General features: G+C 36.2%; 1 protein-coding gene across 3 annotated transcripts; it reads left to right on the top strand.

Annotated features, from left to right (window-relative positions):
* Positions 1 to 1,333: 1,333 nt before the first annotated feature.
* On the top strand, positions 1,334 to 24,260 carry NBN (nibrin). Of its 3 annotated transcripts, none has more exons than XM_051785396.1 (16): positions 1,334 to 1,473; positions 2,918 to 3,027; positions 4,328 to 4,473; positions 5,780 to 5,939; positions 6,337 to 6,440; positions 10,918 to 11,035; positions 11,428 to 11,618; positions 12,696 to 12,799; positions 14,360 to 14,495; positions 14,932 to 15,195; positions 15,460 to 15,934; positions 17,745 to 17,816; positions 19,238 to 19,393; positions 19,952 to 20,065; positions 20,838 to 20,887; positions 24,062 to 24,260. In XM_051785396.1, the coding sequence occupies exons 1-16, from the start codon at positions 1,443 to 1,445 to the stop codon at positions 24,090 to 24,092; spliced, it is 2,262 nt and encodes a 753-aa protein (XP_051641356.1). In that variant the 5' UTR covers positions 1,334 to 1,442; the 3' UTR covers positions 24,093 to 24,260. The 3 variants fall into 3 exon arrangements, with proteins under 3 accessions (XP_051641356.1, XP_051641355.1, XP_051641357.1); XM_051785395.1 differs by having other exon boundaries at positions 2,918 to 3,051; XM_051785397.1 differs by lacking the exon at positions 14,932 to 15,195 and having other exon boundaries at positions 2,918 to 3,051.
* The last annotated feature ends 826 nt before the right edge of the window (positions 24,261 to 25,086 follow it).

Here is a 25,086-nt window from a genome sequence, read left to right as displayed (position 1 = left end):
AGAAAACCAACAAATATTAGAGGACAGACAGCTAGGTCAGTCAGACCGCAAGAACTCACAAAGTCTAGAAGGTAAATGAATGGGAAACCATGATACCAGAAAAATAAAGCAAAATAAAATTGGATAAATGCAGGAAAATTTAAAGAGGTTTATATGATTCATACAGTTTCTTATGATTATGATTTGTCATATGAGTTGGTCACGGAAGTCAAGCCAATAGGTTAAATAAGACATAAAATAATGACAACAATACAAAAAATACTTAAGTACAGTTATATAAAGCTGAGAAATAGTCTCATTCAGGTTATATTGTATATTTCTGGTCACCTTAGCTCAAAACTGAAATGGCAAAATTATGAGAGACTAAAAAGAACAAGCAAATAAGATGGAGAAAACTCAGAAGGAAAGAGATTAAGGAGATTGATCCTTTATCTTGGAAGTGTAGGAAAATATAAAAGGGTATCTAAATGAACATTTAAGAACCAAGGATACTTAAAGTCACATGGAGATTAAACAGATTATGATACTACAGAAACACTTCTGGCAGCTCATATTAACATTTTTGTATGTTTTAGATTAATATTTTCTATTAGAAAAATGTTATCCTGAGTTTCTCCTCCCCATTTCAACTCCACGGTGGGGTTTTTTTTATACTACAACTTCTTAACTGTGGTTGTAACTTCAAAAGATGTCACTATTTTGCAAAGTTAAGGGGCAAACAATTACCATTATTCATTATTTGAGAAGTAAGCTGACTGCCCGGTAGGAAGGAATTTGCTCTCCAGCTGCGGCTGATGTGATGATGGACATGAGGAGTTTGATACCCTTCTCCATGTGAGCTGCCTAGCACAAGGAGAAATTGGTATTTTGAGCCATTCCTCAAATGTGTGTGACTGCGGTCATGCACATGTGGATTCCTCTGCTGTTTCCAGAAAAGTCAGTGTAAGTCAGGTTTTTGGTAATCTGCCGAATGGCCTTCGAGCTCCCAGGTGTTTTTTATTTAAAATTCTATTTTTTTTTCCAAAATTTTCTTTCAGTTAAGAGATGTCCAGAACGTTTCCTGTTCTGCATGCAATGCATTTTATTAGGGATATGAACGCACTGAGAAGGGCAGGACAGAGGGACACAACCCACCCGCGGGGCCTCGGCTGAAGATGTCAGTCCCGGCCCACGCTGACACGGAGCGGAAGGGACCGGCAGCTCCCGGGGGTGCCGCCGTGACAAGGACACGGCCGTGACAAGGACGGGGCCGTGACGGGGACGCGCCGGGCCCGCGGCCGCGCACGCGCGCGGGACGGTGGCTGCAGCAGTTCCACGGCCCCGGTAGGCGGCGCCCTCCCCCCGCCCCGCCCTCGGCCCGGCCCCGCGCGCGGGGTCGCGGCGGCGCGTGGGGTTCTCCTTCCCCGTCCCGGCCTCGTCCCGGCTCGCCGGAGAGCTCCAGGATGTGGAAGCTGGTGCCCGCCTCAGGAAAAGGTGAGGGAGCACCAGGCGCCGCCGCCGCTCCGGCGGGCTGGGCCCGAACACGGCGGGCCCCCTCCCCGCCTGGCCGGCGCCTGCGCGGGTCCCCGGGCGGCGTGAGGCCGGAGCCGCGGGTCCGGGCGCTGCCCTCGGGTGCCGGGAGTCCTCGTTGCCCTGGGCGCTCGTCCACGGCTCAGCCTCCACTTTTCCCTGGAGCACTGCAGACCACAGCTCCTGTTAAATCTAATAGGGCTTCTTTTCGAACCCGTATGGGGTGTCTTCAGGTGCTGCTTTGAAATGCCTGAAGAGTTGAGCTTTGAGGCAGCCACCTCAGGTGTCTTTCAGAAGCGGTGTTTAACTATTGTATTGATGTTTCAAGGACCAAGTGTTGAACTTCAGGGAGTTTCTTGGATGTAGAGTTTTGAAACTAAATTGCCCCTGTACTGTTCCTTGTCCATAGGAGCTTTAATAGTAGGTATCATATAGTATATACTTTTCTTCTTAAGTGTTTGCTGTATAAGGAACAGTTCTATCATAACTGGATGTGCTTTCTATTTCCTAGTTCACTAGGACTGAATTTGGGATGTTTGATGTATCTCCCAGTGGCAACAGTACCTAATCCTATTGAAATGAACTGAGTTATCTCTTACTGCCTGGAAAATCTTAATGAGGTGGCAAAACACTACTATTTTCATTGTATTCAGGATGATTATTTCTGCACAGTTCATATTTGCAAAGTTATTTGCCCAGAGTTGAAAACTAGAATTTAATCTGTAGTTACTCATTTCCATCAAGAAGCATTTCTGGCTCTGTTTACCAGTAGTAGCACACGTTTGGGATGAAGTCAGTCCATTCACTGGGAAGCCACCATGCAGTCCAGGTGACAGGTACTAAAGATATGCTAAAACATTGGTCAGAGGCTGAACTTACTAAGGATCAGTTTGGTTTACACTGCAGATATCCTTAGATTAATTAGGAGGACATTTTTCTCTGAATTTCTTAATCAGTCATGTAAATAAATTATATGCCCTCAAAAAATTATGTACTCTTAAAAAGGTGTTCTTTGGAAAAGGTATCTTACATTGTAATCTTTTTTTCTTCCATATGCAGCACTTAATCGTCAAAAAGTAATACTAGAGAAAAGTTAAAAGGCAGAGTATTAGTAAAAATATATTGTTCTTGAAAAAAATGTGTTCTCCCTTTTGTAACTGCTTTGTGCCCCTTTTGTAACTGCTTTCTTTATCATAAAATGTGTCCTTTTATGATGAACAAATCAAGGGAGAGAGGAAGAAAGATGTTTCATCTATAAACTAAATGTATAATTCTAATCAACCTAATAAATGATTAGTTACAGAGTTGAGTCTCAGATATACTACAGACTTCTGAATGTCTCCTATGTGCTTTGTGTATTTTAGCATTTTTTGTAAACTGATAATTTTCTGTTCTTGTTTCCTTCCAGGAGAGCCATATCGGCTTTTAAGTGGTACAGAATATGTTGTTGGACGCAAAAACTGTGCAATTTTAATTCAAGATGATCAGTCCATCAGTCGAAGTCATGCAGTTCTGACAGTAAGTCGTCCTGAAACAAGCCCTGTAAGTAGTCAGCATTTTACTGCATTATCAGTGGCCTGTGTGACAATTCAGTCTGCCATGACTGTGCATACTCTCATTTTCCTCTTGCCAGCATTTTATGCTCTGAGTAGAACTGTTGATCACCTGCCTTTTTTTAATCTTGAAATTTATCGTTGTTTCCTTAGGTTTGCTTGCCTTTGTCGAGAAATATAGTGGCATAATTCTGGTGGTCCAAGCTCCCTTTTATCCCGGAGTGAAGATTTACTAGCAATTTTTATTAAAATAATCATAGCAGGATATTTATGCAATTAAATTTCATTATATGGACAAGTTTTAAGTCTTGGTTCTGGAAAATGCTTCTGTTGTCTTACTGCAGGCTTAGTTCCTGTTTCATTTCGCATCATTAATTCTGTATTTGCCTGGGGCGTGGAAAATAAAAATGTACTGAGGAGAATTAGCAAACAGCAATTTACTGTTACTTAGGTGTTGCAGCATTTGTGGATGTTTTGAAGCCAGTCAGTAGGAATTTAATTTATTAACCTTATATTGAGTTTAAAATAAAATACATAACATGAATTTGTCCTTTTAATACTGCACATACTAGATGAGTCCAGCGGAGGGCTACAAAGATGATGAGCGGACTGGAGCACCTCACTTATGAGGAAAGGCTGAGTGATCTGGGCCTGTTTAGTTTGGAGAAGAGAAGGTTGAAAGGGGGCCTTATTAATGTCTACATGTATCTGAAGGGAGGGTGTCTAGAGGATGGAGCCAGGTTCTTCCCAGTGGCAGAATGTCATAAAACCAAGCTAACAATGTTCTCATTGGCTTGTGAACCATTCTGGAAATCTGGCAGTGTCTAACGTCTTCTCAAAAGAAGCTGATGTCTCTATCCCCTGCAGCTTGGGGAAGACTAGCAGTCTTTGTGGAAAGAAGTGAGGGAAAGGGCTGAAATATAGGGAAAAATGTCGATAATAAATCTGGGAGCCTTGCTAAATTGCACTATCAGATGCTTTGGGCCAGTGAATGATTGCCTCGCACAGTCTCCAGAAAGACTGAATGTAAGAAGCACAGACAGTCTGAAGCTAAACACATGTGTGTTTTCTCTCATTCTTCCACAGTGAAAACCAGAAGATGAATAATTTAGTCAGCCTCGTTGTCCAAAGTCTTTATTTAAGATGGTATTTTGTAGGCTACTTCTTATTTATCCACTGCTTTGATCCATAATAATAGCAACCTGTTTCTGACAAAACTATCGCATTCTGATAAACTATAATGGTTTGTTTATGTTTATTTTCAGAGTCAATCTCTCTCAGTCCCTATATTAACAGTAAAAGATACATCTAAGTATGGTACCTTTGTTAATGGATCAAAACTCAATGGCACTTCAGTGTCTTTGCAATCTGGTGACAGAATCAACTTTGGAGTATTTGAGAGCAAGTTTAGGTAAGTGCTTTGATTATAAAATATCAAGTAAAAAAGGTTCAGTTTTTGAAAAGAGTATTTTAGCACATCATATGACTCAGCAAGCAATACAGCAGTGATGAATTTTTAGAAAGCAAAGAAGACAAGTAGTATTCTGCCTGTGTTGCACACCTGTTTCTGAAAGTCTTCCATTATATTTTTATAGTATAATTTATTTTGACATTAAGAGATTTAAATTGTTCATAGTGAAGAACTGGCATTTTAGAAGGTGTAGCATGTACAGTGACTGTTTTCAGGCTATCGTAGGCAAAGAAAAACATCCTAAAACATTCTAAGGAAGGTTTAGGGAATGGAGGGAGCTTGTCTGAGCCCTTTTTAGCTGCTGATAATGTAATGAGGAAAGAACAAAGCTGGAGGATGCTTTGTGCAGTGCTAGGCGTTGAATGCTTGTTCCTGTGACGTGTGCCTGCTCTCTTCAGCAAACCCAACTTGTTATTGTTTTCAAATTTACATGGTAGCCAGTGCTATCTGTTTATATATAGGAAGCGTTCCTTGAAGTGAAGTGGCAGGTAAACAGAAAAGGTCTAATGACCATCAAAGTCAATGTTAAAGCAATGAGCAGGTGGCTTTGTGCCTTAAAATTTGATTCAGTTTTATCACTGCTGCTGGTATTATTTGTTAGAAAAAAACCCAGCATTCTCCTCAAGTTACTATGATAAATTATTGTTTGTATTTTAGAGAAACATACCTGAAATGTGGTACAGGATTCATGCCATGAGACCAGATACATCGTGGCTGTTGTACTACATTTCTTTCTACTTTGTAGACTAAAACAAATCAAATAATGGAATTTGATATGCTGAGTTCCATATGGGAGATCTACAAATGTAAATAACCTTATGGTCAAAGGTAATGACAGTGTTAGGAAAAAATTACTTGAACTCGCATTCTATGACACTTGTATTTTTTAAGTACTAATCTGTTGATGAACTGTTGTGTTGAGCATGCTTTTGCTTTTGGAAGCACACACTTTTGCGCTATTCTTGATGCACTAATTCTGCATGGTGTCTGTGAAAGATCCAAAAGTCTGTAGAAATATTTGAGACATCAGGTCAAAATGTCATCAATTTTTCTGAATAAAAATTGGTATTTAATTTCTCTTCAGGAAATTTTATAGCACAGTCTTTTATCTAGGTAAGAGTATGGGTCTTTTTTATTTTTAATTCAGATTTCCCTGAGACACAAACATGACAGTTAAGTCAGCTCTGTCCATCGTAATGATTGGCTGGAATAACTAAAGCAGTTCACTTTTACTTGTTCTTTGCAGAGTGGAGTATGAACCTTTGGTTGTCTGCTCCTCATGTTTAGATGTAGCTCAGAAAACTGCTTTAAATCAAGCCATTCAGCAGCTTGGAGGCCTTGTAGTGAATGAATGGACAAAAGAGTGTACCCACCTTGTCATGGTATCAGTAAAAGTTACTGTTAAGGTATGTTGAACTTTTGCATATCGATAGTGTTGCTTTGCAGTTTTCCTGCAAATGAGATTTAAATTTTAGATCTGCTCAAGGTTTTTCTCCGCAAAACAGTGCACTCAGCTCTTCCAAGTTTAGAGGAGGTATATGTCGATGGGAGACTGGAGGGGAAGAAAACGAAAAAAGCCAAATTTGAAGAGTTACTGATTTTCATCAGTTGCCTTCTACATTTTCATAATTTTTGTCAAAGCACCAGTTAAAAGAGCTAGGCTGCTAGAAGCAAAAATCAGTATTGTTTTATTTGTTTGTGTGACATTTTCCACATCTAAGATCTCAGAAAGCTAATGTTAGTTGAACCATATTCTATGTGAATTTTTTCCATGCAGTAAATATATATTTTCTTGCCTTTCAGACTATATGTGCTTTGATTTGTGCTCGACCAATTATAAAACCAGAGTTTTTTGTTGAATCAATCAGAGCTATTCAGTCCAGGCAGCAGTTGCCAAATCATGAAAGGTAAGTTGCCAAATCATCATTTTTACTATGTCACAGAATTAAATTCATGGGAGTTAGATTATCAAACAGCTACAGTTTATCTGATAGTTTTTGACAGAATATGTGATTAACAGTAACTTTATTTGTGGAAGAATGCTTAACATGACACACATTTTAATAGTCAGGCCATTTTCTTGATCTTGTGCCTAGATTTATAAAATGAGCTCTTGGAATGGACTGTACACTTAGAGGTGTTACCGTGTCTAAGTAAGAACTTGTTTTGTCAGTGAATTTAAATGTTGATTCAAACACTTTTGGGAGTTGATACATAAAAATAAATTACATTTTTATAAAAGAAATTGTGTCAAGCTTATTTCATTATGTAAACATATTTTCCCAGTGTGTGATTAGTTACTGAGTTTACGGTAAACTTTGGTCAAAACAGAGTTGGCCTGACCCTTGAATTCCCTGAAACATCAGAGGTTTTTAATTATCTGTTATGAAATGAAGTGATACTAATGTGCATTGGTCTTCACTAGATGTGAATAAAATACTCATTGTTTTCATGGTTAAATTAATTTGAAAAGGGAATTGTTACTTCGGAAAAGTAAATACCATGGAATATGATGAAATAACTCTCTGGTTATTTTCTCTGTGTAGGAAGGTGTAAAATAGTCCCATTATTGTATTTGACAATTTTATCTGAGCCTGTGTTGCTACTATTTTTACCTTGAAAAGGGTTGTGTTTTGTTTGGGGGTTGCGTTCTTTGTTTGGTTGGTTTTTTTTGTAGGAACACATGATTTATGCAGGTGAGAAATTTTCATTATGTATTTTTAAAGGTAAACTACCTGGGTACATTTTTTTATTGCTTCTGTTCTTCATGTTCTTCATGCTTTGGACAATACTGTGAAGTTAAATAGGTAATGAATGGAAATCGTAAGGTACTTGGCATTTGAAAAATAACGTTGAACTTTTCTTCCTGTTAAGTGATGTTAAAAACTTGTAAAATTACTGTAAATGACATCATGATTTTTCTGCATGTGTTGTTACACCCAGGTGAATGCTGGACACTACTCGTTCAAGTTGGGGGAAATAAGTGGTGAAGAATAATGGGAGTCAATTGGTTTTATAGCTCTATGGATATACATTGATATGTGTATCCATAGGCATATGTGTTTGGACACAGCAATTTAAAGTATTTTCTTTAGTGGGTCTGCTGGTAGAATAGTTGAAGAATAGTTTGAAGAAGGAGGCTTGGGGGGAAGGGCAGCTGAAAAAACCTGGTGCACATGTGGTAATAGACACAAAGGTGCAGAGGTTCACAATAAGCTGTGCTTGGTGTATGGTAAAGTATATTTCACAGAACGTGACAGGACCTGGTTAGAACAATATAGGTGCCAATCTGAAGCAATTGGTAGGAAGTACTCTTTAGTTTCTAGGTGCTGCTTTACATTTGCAGGGGTTTATGTAATATGTCAAATCAGTCATCTGTGAGTGGTTTAAAGCTCATTTGCTCTTCAGTTTCAGAAGAAAGGCAGAATCTCAATGCATTATAACTTTCCCTTCTACTTAAAAGTCTGCATTGTTTTATAAGAATGTGAGAAAACTAAACAAAGTATTTAGTCCTCTCTGAAATACTTTTTCTGGCAGATCTTTTGTGGGGTTTTGTTTTTTTTTTTTTAGTACAGGTTATGCAACCCATCAAAAGCTGTTAATTGGTTGTGCAGTCTGAAGCTTGGTCTAATGTTCCCTGACTGTAAAACTGCTGTTCCTGTCTGTTACAGTAACAAGCAAACAGGTTCTTGAAACTGGGAAATGTGTTGTCCATTCCTTTAATACAGAAGTGACAGTATAATTGAGCTGTTAAGTGCTGCTAAAATAGAAGCAGATGGATATGTTTCACTTTTTTAAATATTTCTGCTAACTCTTAAGACCCTGAGAGGAACTGAGTGACACTAGCAGTATATCCATCGTGTAGCTTTAAAAGAGAGCTCTGCATCAAACTAAGTGAGACAACTGGTGTCATACACAGATCTATGTTTAAAATAATTGCTGTGTTTTAAATAGCTAATATTTTTGAGGTGTAGTTTGTGGGAAGATATCGAAAATTTATGTAGCAGCTATTTTAATTCAATTTCCAAAAATACTTCCAGCTTTGTTGGGGAATCTCTACATTGTGCATTGTAGCTAGAGCTGACCTGAGCTGGTACATCTGCAGGGCACTAAACCACTTGGGGCAATGCTAGTTTGGGTATGAAATAAGAAAGGTATATTGACGTGGTAATACAGGGTGACACTGTTAACTAAATCTTTACTATTACTGGAGATCTGGTCCCCTCAAAAAATCGAGGGAAATATTATGCTAAAGTTCAAAAACAAAACAAAACCAAAAAGAGCTGCTTTTTTGTTTGTACTAAGACTTCACGCAATTGCAAACCTACAGTTCCTGTATGAATGTGAGACTTCTTACTTCAGGTTTTTTTACAGTGAAGTGCATTGCCCCAGTCCTCTGGTACTCTCTGACAACCTGTGCAAGGTAGAACAATAACTGAAAATTTCACTAGTGGCTGCATAAGTGCAGCCCTGTATAAAATAATATATTTTATTCCTGCAGTCCAGCGTTAATAGTGCAGGGCTTTGGAAACGTAGGAAAGTAACTGAATCTTTAACAGAAACTCACCAAGAATCAGAATCTGTTTATTCAGAGATTCAAGATTGTAATGGGTCTTTTCTGGATACTGGTAGTAGTATTAAAAGCCTATGGGGCCTGAGTACAAGGAACACTTTGGAATCCTAAGACGGTAAAAGACTGTTATCTTTTGAACATGGATCAGCTTTGGATAGGAGTTTCTATGGAAAATCAAAGGTTTTTTTGAGGAGGAGATGATCAGTTGAAGTTGTCTGCTGAAATTAAAAAAACATAGATTTGAAATGTATTTATAGAGAAACTACAGTCTGGTTTCAGTGTCATGGAAACTGCTGTTTCTCCTTTTGTATTCATCCTTTTGTCTTTAAAGATGACTTTGTTCCCTGTATTTATCTTAATAACTGTCTCTATGGGACTCAGTGTCAGAAGTCTTCTGGCCTTATAACAAAAGTCTGAGTTGCCCTATTTCTTTCCTTAAATTAGTAGGCTTTTTCATATCTATTTTAATTTCAGTGGAACAGTATTTTTGTAAACCTTGAACAGGCTGCTGAAACTTATCAAATACTCTTGTTTTGAAACCCGATGGATTCAGGCTGATTAATTTTCACTGAGTATATAAAGCTTGAAGAATTGATTGTGAAGAACACAAAAGAAGAGATTATTTAAAAGGAACTGTAATTATATAGTACGATCTAGCCTATCGTAATTGAATTATGTATTTGGATGCAGTAGAAAATTTACATGCGTGTTCTTCAGATAAAAGTATATGAATATTCAGTTCTGAGGAATGGTTTTATGTTTACAGGTGCTCCGTTTTTTCCAAGAACTTCAATATTTCAGCATTTCATGGAATGCATTTCTTGCTTGGAATCTGCTTATCTTTGCTGTTAAAGCAGATTTTGTTAGTGTGTTTCAGCATCTTTTTTTTTTTTCCTGTGTAATAGTGTGAGAAGAATGTGTAATCAGTAGTCAGAATAAAGATAAGTAGTTCTGTCATCAGCCAGACAATGTACATAAACTGCTGTTCAGGTACAGATGTAGTATAATATGGTTATAATTGACCTATAGTTTCCCTTCTTTCTAGCATGTGCCTTCACCTTGCTCTGTCAGGACTGCTGGAGTAGTGAGTGTGTGGCTCAAAGATCCCATAAATACTATCCTGAAATTATGAGTTAGATACTTGTCTTAGATGTGGGCATGCCATCATTACCTGGAGCTGAGATCACAGGCTGTGACAAAAATGAGAGCTTCAGGGTAAAATTTTACTTTTGCCTAATCTGTTCCCCAGCTGAACTCCTGCTGACTTTGCTTGTATTGGACAAAACAGTTGAGAATTTGCAGGGAAATTCTCTATCCCACTAGCGAGAAAAGTGTACTTGCCTTCTGTCACATAAGTAGGCTGTTATCGAGTGTGGTGGTACAGGATTTCTTGACACAGCAGAAGAGAATGAGGGGTGGCTGTCCCCAAGTGAAGGTTAGAGAAAGCAAGATGACTAATTTTGTGTGGAGTTTTATTAATTTCGAGTAGGTTTGGGATGAGGTTGCAGTCTCATTTGTCAGTATTGTTAGTGAGAATGTGAATATGTATGCAGCAGATTGATTGAATACATTCCTAAAAGTGTTGTTGTCTTAGTTACTGAAGTAGAAAGTCTTGGTCTAATCTTAGATGTTGAGAAATTAGGGGCTCTGTTTCTTCCTAACAATCATCTTGAAAAAATATTTATCTAAATAGTTTTAACAGCACAATGCAGTGTTTTAATTTCAGAGCTTTACTCTAAAACAGAAAGGACTGTGAGTCAGTACTGATAAGCAGATCTGAATTTTGTAACTTTAATTTTCTGTTCTTGCAGCTTTTATCCTCCAGTTGATGAGCCTTCCATTGGCACTGAAAAACTGGATTTATCTGAGCATCATGAAAGGAAAACAATATTCAGTGGAAAAACTTTTGTATTTCTATCTGCTAAGCAGGTAATCAGGCTTTACATTGCAAAAATATTGCAAGGGTGGCTAAGCACAGATTTGTTCTCTCTGAATTATACACTCTCAGGCACATGATGTGACTCTTGGGGATGGTCCTGTGCAGGGATAAGAATTGGACTCGATGATCCTTGTGGTTTTGTTCCAACTCAGCCTATTCTGAATTCACACTCATTCTGGGTTTGTTGGGAAAGAAGGATTTCTGTGTATTTATCCTACAATACCGTGGCCTAAGTAAAATGAAATGTAGGGGAGAAACAGAACACACTACATCTGCAGTAATGTATCAGTGAGAAACACTAGGATCACAGTTCAGTATTCTGATGCTTCTAAGCTGACTGTATTTTAAGATTTTATTTTTTTCATTTGCATTCTCTTTTTAGCACAAGAAACTGGGTCCAGCAGTTATTCTTGGAGGAGGAGAAATAAAATTGATGACAGAAGGAAGAAAAGAAACGCCTTTACTGATTTCTCCTGAAGTTTGTGTTGTTGATGTGGGTTTGACAAACTCTCAGATTGCAGGATCTGACTCTGTGAGAAACTGGACTGATTCCATTCTGACTGTCTTGCAAAGGTGCAGCATTGTTTTCTTGTACAGCAGAAGGGTAATTTCAGAATTTCTGCAGAGACTTAGTCATGGTGTTCACATACATATTTGAGCAGGAGGCTGCTTATAAAGGGGGCATTTTTTCATTCCTTTCAGTACTTAGCATAACTAAAATTTCTTGAAGCAGGAAAGAAGAGACTTGGCAGTTCTGTGAGGATTTGATGGGGGTCTTGTTTCTTTTTCTTTTTTGGAGGATCCAGTTCTACAAAAATTCATTGTCATGAAGTTTCTTTGAAATTACAGACAGGAAATAGTTTTTCTTCTACTATTTAAAAGAAGTTAAAATCAATATATTCTAAGGACGGAAAATAGATAATTATGATATTTCAATAAGTGTATGTACTTCATCAAAAAGAAATGAGATGGCACCTTGAGGTCATGTGGCTCATCGTTGTGTAATTATTTACATACGGTTTTTCTGAAGAGCAGCTGCTGTTTCATGAAAATAAGTTTTTTTGTTTTGCTGGTAGATTTTCTTTGAGAGGCCAGACTGCATATTTTATATATGTTAGGATTTTCACTATGCCATTTTATTAAAACAATGAAAGAAAACAAAATCTCAATCCTTTATGCATAAACCTAGTTTCCCTAAATTGTCCTGGTAGATAGAGAAGACTACTCAAACTCTTCTTATGACTGTAGTACAGAAGAAGGAGGGGATATTGGGGGTGTGCACCTGACTTGTAAGAAGTGCTTAGATCTTTCAAGTTACTTTTTCCATTCACACATTTTTGAATCAGAGGGAGAGCACAGTTAGTTAAATGCCCAAAAATCTGGAAGGGAGAGGTGTATTGACCAGATTACTGGGACTAGACAGTGGCTAAAGGAGCAGGAAACATGGGAGTTCATACATGTAGGACATGGCTCTAATAAAGGATAATTATGCTGATTTACTGTATTGTGAAAAATTGTAGTGTAGACTGAAAGGAGGAATGGAACATTTCGTACTTTGCCATACCTGTGCCCATTTGCCTATTCATCTTTGAATATGTATTGAGAAACTTTTTTTTTGTCTTTTTTTTTTTATTATTTGTATATTAACAGCAAGAATCTCAGGGCTATTCCAGAGGCAGAAATTGGATTGGCAGTTATCTTCATGTCTACAGAAAAATACTGCAACCCTCAAAAGCAGGCTGGTACCAACAAAGGTAATTGGAAGAAGGGTAGTAATAAGTTAACAGCCTTAAAGAGGCAGAATTTCTTTTTCTGTAGGGGCATCATGTTCAAGTTCTTTTGTTTTGCAAGACCACTAAAATGAAAAAAGTATGCAGTGCTGAAGAGGTAATTGTTTTTTAGAGGTCTTACAATAAATTACAATGAAAATTATATGGCTTAGATGTAAATAAAAAGTAGATGTAAAATAGCATAAAAAGCAGATATATTGATCTTGAAAAGGAAGGTACTTCAAAAAAATCTTTTGAAGTCCATATTTGTAGTGGCCATTGAATTCATATGTATGTGGTAGTTTGAATTCCATGCTGTTCTATCTTTTCATACAAGACTGGGGTAATAGAGGGGGTAAAAGATCAATGTTAGAAGAGAATAAGAATGGAATTAATTTGTCAAGGTTTGCTTTTTTTTTGTCTTTGCACATAAAGGAATTGCCTTTAGGAAAATTCAAGCACCTGCCACCCAATTCAAAACTAAAAATAATCTTGTTGTAAGAAGTAAAAACAATGAGACATGATTGTCATATTTGCTAAAGTAATAGTTTGGGGGTAGACATTCCAAATTGTGACTTGAGGCTTGTATTTGCTAATGTGGTAGTAATAAAAGTCTGAGAGACAGAAAAGAGGTTTTGTTTGTCTAAGTCTCTTTTCATGTTACTCTGTATTTTGTTTCTGTAAAATTTTCACAGTTATGTTTTACAGGTTCTCTTTTGTTCTATGAAGTGTTGTATCAGGTAGCAAATCCTACAATTATTTTTTAAAAAATCAAAAGAAAAAACCCATAAATTTGTCTTTACATGTGAGAACATTACTTACTCAGAAATGTGTTTTGGAGAAAGACATACATGCAGTACCTTGCAGAGCCATGAAAAATATTTTGGTCAAATGATATTCTTGTATGAATAACTTGTAAATAATGTATTGTCTGAACAGTTAGTTTAGAAAATAATACACAATTAATTCTCAGATTAAATTTCTAAAACTCTTACCCTGCAAACACTGAATGAATCAGAAATACTGACTTATTTCCAGTCTGAATGATTCAGTTGGATAAAAGTTGTCATCTGATTAAATTGTGTAAGTGAACTGTATATCAGGCTTTTAAAGGGAGCTATGTTTACAATTGAAAAAATTGTATCCCACATGCAGTAATCATGTTAGAGAACAACATAAAGAAGTAAATGTAAAGAATTTTGTGCTTTGACAGTTTTGCATAAAATATATATCACATGATTTATTATGTATATCTGTGTTAATGTATGATTTCTCATTATGCTTAATTTTTATTTAAGCAAAATTCCATTACTTAATTTAGTGGAATATTTGACTAAGGCTGAATCCAAGAACATGGTCCTTTGGAACTGTTTTTTTTTTTCATGTTTTTTAAATTAATAAATCTGCTTAATTTTTATATTAAAATTGCTCTAAGATAATTTTACAAAAATCTCACCTGATCAGTTACTAAAGTGTGATAACAGGTGTGAAGAAACACAGATTTGATATTAACCTTCTAATTCTTCTTATGTGCTGATCTTGCAGCTGTAACTGAAAGTACTCCTGCATCAGCTGTTGTGGGCCGAGCCATTTCTCAGAGTTTGGCTGTGGATGAAACCATAATGCCAGCTGCTGCAGATAGCAGCACGTTGTACATAGCTGATACAGAAGAGCAGACATGGTAAAGTATTCATGGAAATAGTTTCTAATATTTGCAAATAAAGCAGTCTGTTGTGGCAGAGGAACTGTATCATTGGCAAGGGCAAAGATACACAGTGTTAGAAATGGCATTTACTAAATTGCTGTCACTTGTCTGCAGTGAGATAATTTCTGCTTTTGAGTGCTAGATAACAAAATTCATCACATAGGACTTGTGTCACTTTTGCAGATGTAAATATAGATACTGTGTATCTGATTTGACTGTCTTAACTATTACAAATTTTCAAGCCATTTCACAATTATAAAAATATATTGATCATAGCAGATTTTACAGTTTGTTTTTAGCACATTGTTTATAAGTATAAAGTACAGGTACAGCTTTTATAAAAAGTGGTTTTCTCAGTGTGTCTCTGGTAACTTCCTGTGTGTCATTTAGTATTTTTTTTTCTCTAATCTAGTATGGAGGTAGAGAATACTCCCCAGATGGATAAACAACGGAAAATGGCTTTCCAGGATACAACCACCATAAAGAAAAACACTAGGACAAGTGGCAGTGTAAATGCAGGAACAGCCATATTTAGAGGGAACAGAACATCTGGGTTGAGTCAAAAAAGTCAGCCTGTCTCACCATCTAAAATTTCAGAAGCTGGTAAGCCCAGCGAGTGTGCTTCACGTCACCAGTCCAACTCAATTACAAATTACTTCCAGGTAGCTAGAAAGAGGTACGTTGAAATGTTCTTGACATTGCTTCCCTTATTGTTATGTTGGTGCTGTTTCTGGAAAATAATTTTACTTCAATCAACGTGCTTTCAGGTTGAAACATACTTAAAAAGGTAATCTTTTAGATCAGATTCCTAGAATGGCAAGCTTTTCCTTAAAAGTACTTTAAATTTCACAATGCAGTCCCTAAAAGCCGAGGAAGTTGTTATGTTGCGGATACAGCTGGTCATACTCAAAAATGCTTTTGTACTTTCTTTCTGGCTAAGGGAAAGAACTGAAGAAGAAGAGGAAACATCTGTACCCAAACTAGCAAAACTGGAGGAAAGGTCATCGCCTCTTTCCAAGTGCACTGAACCCGCAACTTCATTGGTCTGGAACAGTGAAGCGAAACAGCATCAGAAGAAAAATAACATCCTGGACCCAAACCCAAATTTTGCACTAGAAGACATGGGTATAAAGCTTATGAGGGAAAGTGTCAAAGTAACAAGTGATAAAACAGACACTAAAACCACTTCGAGTGAAAGTCGTGCACCACAGAAGAGAAAAGAGTTAGATGATTTATCTGAAGATACAGAAGCGCTGGAAATTGTGTTTGGAAGTGGAGACCTAGACTGGGAAGATCAAGTGGCAGACCATGACCAGGAAGCTCAAGGAAATACACGAAAAAAAAGATGTTTGGAAGCCAAAGGAAGCAGGATTCAAGGAGTAAATGTAAATCAGAGACAGGAGAATAAAATATTGGTAAGTTTTATATTCTCGTGTACCTAATCTTGAAATTTGCAACTCTGCTAGAAGGATGCAGTTAACTCCTTTAAGGATGAGGCTGCCTGCATACAGAAAGTGGCTTTGTAAAGTTTGCTTAAATTTTATACATCAATTTTTAGTTCAGAGTGATTAATCTATTACATGTGAACATTGCAGTTTTCCACCTACCTAAATGTTTTTTCATCTTCAGGGCATTTTTTCTTTGTGAATTGAAAACTGCTTGTATTCTGAAATCTTTCCTCTCTTTTTACCAGAAATACTGTAGGTAGGACAGCAGAATATATCCCTGGTCCAAGAAAAACTTCTCATATTGTTTGTTATTGTGTTAATCATAATGTTGACATTTATACTAAAATAGTACTCAATTACCTTTATGTAATTAATTTTCTGAAGAAACTTTCAGTTGACCTCTTCTGTTGAATACTACAGTAATGTTCAGCAGAACAAGCCAGAATCTTTAGACAATCGTGTGAAAGATTATTAAAGTTCCTGTATGAGAAATTTTAGAACAAAAACCAAACCCAACAAAAACAACAGCAAAACCAAAACACAGCTTGTGTTTTTCTTGAATATTTCTCTGGTTTTCTTTTTGAGACTAAGGGTATTTTCTAAGAGATATGAAGAAGACAGTAGATTTTGAGTGAACAGTGGTCACTTCATTAAAAAAAACAAAAGCAGATCTGTAGAGGAAAACAGTGTTGAGAGCACTAGACTATTAATGATGAAGAAGGGAATAAGAGAAAGAACAGAACAGGTTTAATTTTTGTTCATTTAAAGTGTATATCCTAAAGTGTCCAGTTCTTATATGGTGTAGGCAGTGTTTAAGTGTTTAAAAGTTTGAATATATGATTGAGTAACTGGAATTTGCAAGATACTTTGGATCATGTGAGAATTAGTAATTGTCTGAGCATCCTTAGCTCAGACCAGCTTAACACTCTGTTGATACTTAATTGGAGCTTGCTTCTGGCAAAGTGTGAATTTTGAACTTCATTATAATGCTGATTTTTGTGTGTGTTACTAACAGGCAAATTTTAGAGAAACAAATCATATAATTTTAGAGAATTTTGCTTCTTACTCTTTATACTATCAAATAGTAGGTGCTTTTTATTGGCCCTGACCATACTGAGAGACTAAAATTGCTGCTTGCAATAGTCTATTGAATTTTGTTGTGGCCTGGAAAGATTTTTTTTGTCCAACTTCTTGTCAGGATCGTGAAGGAAAAAAATCCTTATGTCCAACTAAACTGTTACTTTACCTGATGTGTACTTAACGACTTTTGCTGGCAAGAAGTCTTCTAATAGTTTAATTATGCATGTAAAATATAATTTATGTCAGGCAAATCTGGTTTCAAGCTACAGGAGGTAATCAACCTGCAGAATACTTTGTTATCCTAGTAATAAAATGTCCTTTCTGCACACATGTACATTTAAAATATCAAATTGAAAATGCTACTTTTTATAGTCAAAAGCCTTTGCAGTTTTCAGAAACTGTCAGGATTTTGAAGATTATACAGATGGACAAAAATTGCTACTGGTATAAGAAAGAAAAAAAAAAGTGAGAAAATACTAGTGAGTTTTTAATAGAGAAAAAGGCTAATGATTGTTAAATGTACATAAAATCATAAAAATTTTAAAGTACAAGGCAGTTTCTCTTCTGTCTAAACATTTACATTTTTTGAAAATGCTTATTGCACTGTAAAGAGCAGAAAACTATTTTTAACTATTTATTGTAATTAAATTTCTGTTTAATTTCAGTGTTTTATTTAAAATAATTTTTAATCAAATAGGAAGAAGAGGAACTTGGATCAGTTGTAACTTCAGAAATGAAATGTAAGATCAAGCAAGAGTCACCAGTCTTGGTAAGAAACCAGTTAATTTTAAGTTTGAACAGTGAACTTTAAGAAGCATTACAAAAACACATCAAAATTTTGCTTTTAAGAACATAATATTTGTGGATCCTATTTCAGAATAAAGGAGGTTCAGAAGACAGTACTCCTTAACATGATCATACATAAATTTGAATAGTACAGTCCAACTTGTTGACTGTGAAAAACAGAGCACCTGTAGTTCATCTGTGTGCTTCTGTAATGGCATTTGGATGGTGCTTAAAGTGACTGAAACTACAGACACAATGTAATTGTATTAACCCTTCAGTGTTGTTAATGCTTGTACTGATGTTTTTGTTAGGTTGCTGCTTAAAGATCAGAGAAGGACATAATCTCCTTGTCTGCTCTAAGGAGATCACAACTAGAATGGAAAAGATGGACCACTGAGAAAATAGGTGTAATATTGACTGATTAACAGTAGATAGCGTGCTAACTTGTTATAGGGGAGGTGAAGGAAGAAAGGAGAGGAGAATTTCTTGGAATGGCAGTGAGGCAGAGGAAAAGGAGATGAGGCTAAATGAAACTGGAATTGAAAAATTCTGAAGAGAAAAAGTAGAGTGTAACCAGTCAACAAGGGGCAGAATTATACCTTTTTTTTTGCATACATACAGAGAACAGTCCAAGAAGAAGGAATGCTGTGCAGGGTCAGCTCAGATTAAAGGACTTTTATTTTATACTTTGCTGTAGAAGAGCTATACTGCATCTGAGCTGGAACTGTCCATAAAGATAGTTTGTTACTTGTGAACTTATCCTGCACCCACACATCCTTTTTAATCCACAGAAGTGTAGCCTTAGGCAGCAAAGCGTGCATGCAAACTTGCTGGCATAGGAACATTCTCATGTACGAGAAGAAATTGCTTCATTGATCAGATTCAGCTTACAGTGTAGAGTTGGCCAAAAATCTGTAGGCTAGAATTGAGCAGAAGATGTTTAACTTTGTCTTCCATGGAGTTAGCTGGAGTTGCCATTGGAGTAAACATGGTTGATTGAATTAGTCCGGGTAAGAGACAAGGTGGAAAGGAGGAGAGAAGGAACTCTTAGATATAAGCTAAAGTAGGGGAAAAAAAGTCTTACTTTAAGTTTTATTCTGAAGTAAAATCCTAGTGAAATGGAAGTACACTGACTTCAGCATTGTTACTGATCCTGTCTTTTCCATGTATTTAAATATGAGAGAAAATGTACTGACCTCACAGCTCTATCCATAGTTTATAAGGATCTGAGAAGTTCATACATGTTCTTAGCTTCTAACGCTGCTGCTGCTTCCCCTCACCCTTTTGTAATCATAACTTTTGTTAAACTCTGCTCCTGATAATTTCCCTAAAGTTTATACTCTTAGGTATGCTGTACATCTGTTCATACACTTGAATGCTTCTTCCTTTTTCTTGCCCCATAAGAACTGCAGCAAACTGCAAGATGACTCCAGCAGTCTTCCTAGCAGGCTTCTGTTGACTGAGTTTAGATCACTGATTGTCAGCTGTCCAAGACAGAACAGTTGCCTTACTGGAAATACCAGCTATGGGGGAAAGAAAAATTTCAAAACGTTCAAAAAGGTTGGTGCGTATTTGAAATGGTCACAAGATGGCACTATTTAAAAATACTAAAAAGTGTTGCCTTGAGATTGTAGAAATATGTTAAAGATTTTTATTTTTTATCTTATTTTTTATAAATTGCTAGCTACAGAAAGAAACAATTTAAATACCATATTATACTGTTAACTTTCAGGGAGCAAGGTTTCATTTTTAGAAAATATTTTAAATTTCTGATAGTATTTTCTGCTGTTTTGTAATAGATGCCTATGCAGTCTGACAATAAAACATAAAGTGATTTTTACCAATATTTCAAACTCCATTTGATGTACTGTCAGATTTATTTTGTATATTTAACTTCTCATATTTTTGTTGTTTGTTTCTTCTGGTAAAAAGAAGGAGTTACAACTTTCTGTAAATGCTTTTTTCACTTCAGTTGCTTAAAAATATGACCTCTGAATGTTATTGAAGAAAAGGCTGGCTGACTTTCTTCTGTGATATCTGAATAGACTTTCTGAATTTCTCAGATCTTTTGCTTGTACTATGTGTGCCTTGCAGTTGTAATAATTTATTGTCCAACAGGTAGCTTATCCAGGGGCAGGACAACTTCCATACATTATTGGAGGATCAGATTTGATTGCTCACCATGCTAAAAGGAATTCAGAGCTAGAAGAGTGGTTAAGGCAAGAAATGGAGGTAAGGAATTATTTCTTAAAGATGATCAAATGAAACCTTGACTTATGTAAGTGGTCATACCACCCTGTGGTTGTTACTGAAGTACTTCAGGATTTTATTTTTTAAATAAAACCTCAGCCAGTAAGCTGTCCACACATGCTCATAGGAACATGTACTTTAGGAAAGTTACTGAAAGTCAGAGGTCAGTGGTAAGGCTCATCTTTTTGCTGATTATTTGAATTGATCTTACGTGTAACATTCATATAATCAGAAATACTGATGTAAAGAAAATTCGATAACCTAAAAGAGAATGACCTTTTTTTTTAATGACCTGTTTTTGGTGAGCAAAATAAGCATTGTGGAAACTTGTGACTTGTAAAACGTGACAGGGAGATAGAAGGAGCTTCTGTATGGTCAACTGTGTTCAAATAGTTCTGCAGTACAATTGATAGTTTACTCTTGAACAGAAAAGAAAATACCTGAGTAAAATTCTGTTCTAAAAATACTCACCTTTATATGTAAAAGTTCTAAAAAAATATTATTTTATCATAGCAGTTCTATAGCACTGTTTCCCAGTAGTTTCCTTCAAAATACTTGCTGATGAGTCATATACTGTTTTCACAGTCTGATTGGTATCCAGTTACAGCAACACTTCTTGATTATCTCACCCTAGGTATAAATAATGCTAATTAACTTAGAGGAAAAACTGTTAGTGCAAGAATATATTGTGTTGCTATATGGTTCATTAGCTTCATCCTTAACAATCAAATATTGAATAAACTTACTTTCTCAGGAACAAAACCGACATGCAAGAGAAGAAGCACTTGCTGATGATCTCTTTAGGTAAGAATTTTATGTTTGTACTTAAAGAAAGTGTATTTTTTGCATCGCATCTTTTTTTTTATTGGACAAATTTTGATTTTGTAAGAGACTACTTTGACTATTCTTTTCAAAATTCCATGTATTCCCATGTAGGGAATATAGTCAAAGTGATTCAACAACTTAGCTTAAATTTTCTTATGTCTTAAACTTTCAATTTCATTCAGACTTGCTTCAATTTTTTAATAAGAGTATTCTCAAACAGAAATGTTGCTATTTCCTGGCTGATATGCACAAGCTTGATTGTTCACAAAGGCCAGAAGATGTTCCAGGGTGGTTTTAGAGCCTAATGAAGCATTTTGATCTTACCATTGTCAGTCATCTGAATTGTGGAAAACAAAATGATGGGTTCTGCCACTGTTTCATTCTGGCCATGGCACTTGTCTGTCCCTGTGCTGAGTCACTTGAGGGAGCTAAAGCAACAGAGTACTAGTTCTGTGAAAAGCAACTGCTTTTTCCTTTTTGGGTCTTTGAAGTAATGACTCCCAGAATTTAAAGTAAAAACTAAACAAAACCCCAAAAGCTAAGTAAAACCTTCAGTATGCCCCCTCTGTGTCCCTTATCTTCAAGACTTTAAGCTGCTTTCAAACCCTTTCACAATGAAAGAGCTCTTACCTTTTTTTAACAGTTAGAAACTCCTTCAACATTTTACCATCTTTCCAGTGTACAGACAGAGGTGGCATTTTGAAACCGGTCATGCTGTGCTTTTGACAGTGTAGAAGAGTTATTGATTTTGCTTTAATCAGTTCTTATGTCACAGGAGTTTAGAGATTTCTTTGATAGGCCCAGGTTCTCCTTGGCTGTTTACCCTTGCTTTTTGCCATTACACGTTACATTTGCCTCTAAAATTCAGTCTGTTTTAGCAGTTTTCTTTCAATAACTCTCACTTCAGTTGTCTACCACTTTCCCTAATGTCTCTTTTGAAGGAGAGAATTGTCCTGCTCAGTTAATTTCCTATCCAATTTACTTTCAGTTGCAATCCTAATTTAATGATTTTTAATCCCTTTCTAATTAGAAAAAGTTTTAAGCCAAGTTTGCCACTTTATCCAGTTTTTACATCTGCAATGCAGTCTTTATATATATATATATGTCAGTTATCATTTATAAAAACGTGATGCAGCTAGATTGCTGTGCTGGAATATTAACTGGCTTAAAATATCTTGGTTCATTTTTGCCTTTCGAAACGCAGCAGTGAAAACTTAGATAATTTGCATGCATGGAAGTTAATTCTAAGCATGAAGTTTCTACAGTCAAAAATATTAAAACACACAATTTAACATTCAGCAGTTTGCAACCTTCTAATTTTGACCTTAATCTCGAATAAAACTACTTGACATAATGTTAACAGCTGCAATTTCCCATGAAAACTGCATTTGAAGATGCCATTAGAAAGAGTCATGAAGTACTCCAGTGAGAAGATGAGCTAGAAAGAAAAGCTGTGCTGGGTACATACTGAGACAGAGGAGGAAGGGAAAGTATATTATACTATCTACTAACAGTACAGTTAAATGGATTATATTTAGTAACAGCCTTTTGTGTCCTCCACTCCCTGTTCCTAACAAGGTCTTATGTTTCTTTGTGCATTCACTCTCAGTAGTGGATTCTCTGTAGTCCTTTTTCCTTTTCAGGCCATAGGCATTGTACAATTTCAGATAATGTTGTTTGATGTCTTTCCCTCCGGAAAACAAATACCATCCAGGCTTCATTTAACATGGAAAATGGCTGGAGGTGAGGTGGAGGATATAACATGGAAAGACTGTTCATGACTGTCTGTGTCAGCATCTCTTTAGATGGTCACAGACAGGGTTGAAGCTGCTGTTATTCTGATGAGGGGTTTCCATCATATATCATCCCCTTTTCCTATGTGCTTATCTTCCTGTCCCTCCCCCCTCTCCCCTTCCATAGAATTTGGTGCCCAGGACACATTTAGTTAGAACTAATGTTACAGTACTATAGAAATAAAATCAAATAAATGGTTCGAGATTTAATATAAGGATCTCATTTTGTTTAGCAAAGGTTTTGTTACTTTCTGTGTTTTTTATGTGAAGAAACAAGGGACCACTGTTTGACTTCTCACCTGCCATGCATTTGACTGACAAAAAAAATAGTGCATTTAGGTAGAAAAAAATGTATATGGAGAAGAAGGATGTTTTTTCCAAATCACTATCAAAGAAACATGATACTACATATGAACACATTCAGAAAATCTTAACATTAACAATTTGCTCTGTTAATTAACAGTTAATGTAGAGCATTTCTTTCAAAGGGTATCCATATTATTTTTGTCAGAAGTCTGAGTTGTATAGGAACAACAGTGACTTCTAGTAACCTTCCAGCTATGTGGTGATGTAATTTGGCTCACAAGTTGTCGCATTTTCCTGCCTAAGCAAAAAGTCTTGATGAATGAGAGCAGAACTAGTGGAAGTAAAACTGCCTGATCATTCAGTTGTGTCCATAAGTTATTCATGCATGAGTACAAAACACATCAGAATTTCAAAGAGGGGACATAGGATTTTGAGTGATGAAGCACAAATGAAGAGAAAGGGAAGGCCAAGGGATAGCAGTGTCAAGCAGAGGCAAACTCTAAGCAAATTACAGTAAATCAGGTAATTATTTAGTATATCCAGAAAGTAGCTCTAAATTTCTAACAATCAATCTGAAGCTGTATAAAGGGGAAGGTAAGGCAAGGAAATGTTTTATGTAGGAGTAGGAAGCAGCAGAAAGGTTTTGTCTGAATGAGTTGTGGCCAAATGCTGTATATTGGTGTGAATATACAGTAGCGCTTTCCCCTCCTCCTCTTTTGGTTTTTGGTGAGATTTTTTTAGTAAGGAACTTAATGTTGGGTCATTAAAACTTGGAGAAACTTGTTCATGCATCAGATTTAAAGATTATAGGTAGCTGGGAAGTCAGTGAAAATTTTATTAAAGGTTATCTCTAGTTCATGCACAGGTTCTACCTTACACATCCTTCAGTCAAATAGTAGCAACTGTTGGTAATTATAGGAGTGTGGTTAGGGAAAGGATTGAACAGTGGACATTCCCTTGTTGTAAGTACATAACAAAGCTATTTACGTCATGTTGTTAACTTTTTGAATATCATTAACTTATTTGGACAAATTTTCTTTTTTTTTAATTGCAGATATGATCCTAATGTGAAAAGGAGAAGATAAATTGTGACCTGGATTTACAGTGTTTCTCTAGCAAAACCTGCTTTTCTGTTCCTTAGGTTTCTTGTGTTACAGTGTATATGATGTTCCTACATATGACCATTTGAACTATCTATTATTGTAAGACTTGTTTTTTAAGTCTTGCTTTTATTAAAGAAAAAGAAAAATTTCTTTCACTGCTTAATACTTATGGATTGCACATTTTCAAGACTTTAACACTACTTACTTCAGAGTAATGCTCAGTGAAATACTGTAGATACTTAGGATTTCATTTTAGGCTATTTCTAATGTTTGCTAATCAGTACTGTTTTGGGGAAAAAAGGAAGTTACCATCAGGCTGTGTTTTATTTGTTGGTTTGTTTTTTTTTAGAAAGGCTTTGTTAGTTAGGTATTTTCATGGGTATTGTCTTAAGAATTGGAAGTCTGTTGAGAAAGACTGAAATGCAACTGATACTTGATCATAATAGCTTTCTCAGTGGTTCATGATTTACAGCAAACACTGTTGTTACTGTTACAGAAGATCTTGGAACTGGAAAAAACCATTTTTTTCCTCTTGCTTAAACATATTTTCATTTGCAACTTTAAATCAGTGCGTGTGAATGTTCAGTTCTTAAAACCTACTTCCAAGACAGAGAAAGTCTTCAAGAGCTATTGTATTCCAGTTTGGAATTTTAATTATTTGACCCATTTCTTTCTCTTGTGCCTTTACTATTTGCAATCACTGTGTGAAGACATGGCCTTCAAAACATCTACACATTCTTGGGTTACGAGACCTGATTTTAATGATCCAAGAGTTTGCAATTTGAGAAATTCCCCTGGAAGTATGGTGAGGAAACCCTTCCAGACTTCTACTCAGCTGTACGAAGTGATCACATACAGATAAAAATGAACAGGAGCTCCACTGCATCCATTTCAAGAGGCAGGATGGTAGGATCTCCTTCTTCATGTGAGGAAGTAATTTGGTTGATGTAACTGAATTTAAGTACACAGAAACAAA

This window comes from Manacus candei, unplaced genomic scaffold (assembly GCF_025592945.1).
Source record: "Manacus candei isolate 608988 ecotype Guabito, Panama unplaced genomic scaffold, ASM2559294v1 h1tg000019l, whole genome shotgun sequence".
Lineage (NCBI taxonomy): Eukaryota > Metazoa > Chordata > Aves > Passeriformes > Pipridae > Manacus > Manacus candei.
This window is presented reverse-complemented; position numbering and strand designations above follow the sequence as displayed.

Coding starts and splice junctions, on each gene's coding strand:
- NBN (XM_051785395.1), top strand. CDS start 1,443: ATGTGGAAGCTGGTGCCCGCCTCAGGAAAAG. Junction 3,052..4,327: donor GTCGTCCTGAAACAAGCCCT/GTAAGTAGTCAG, acceptor GTTTATTTTCAG/AGTCAATCTCTCTCAGTCCC. Junction 17,817..19,237: donor AGCAAGAGTCACCAGTCTTG/GTAAGAAACCAG, acceptor TTGCCCCATAAG/AACTGCAGCAAACTGCAAGA.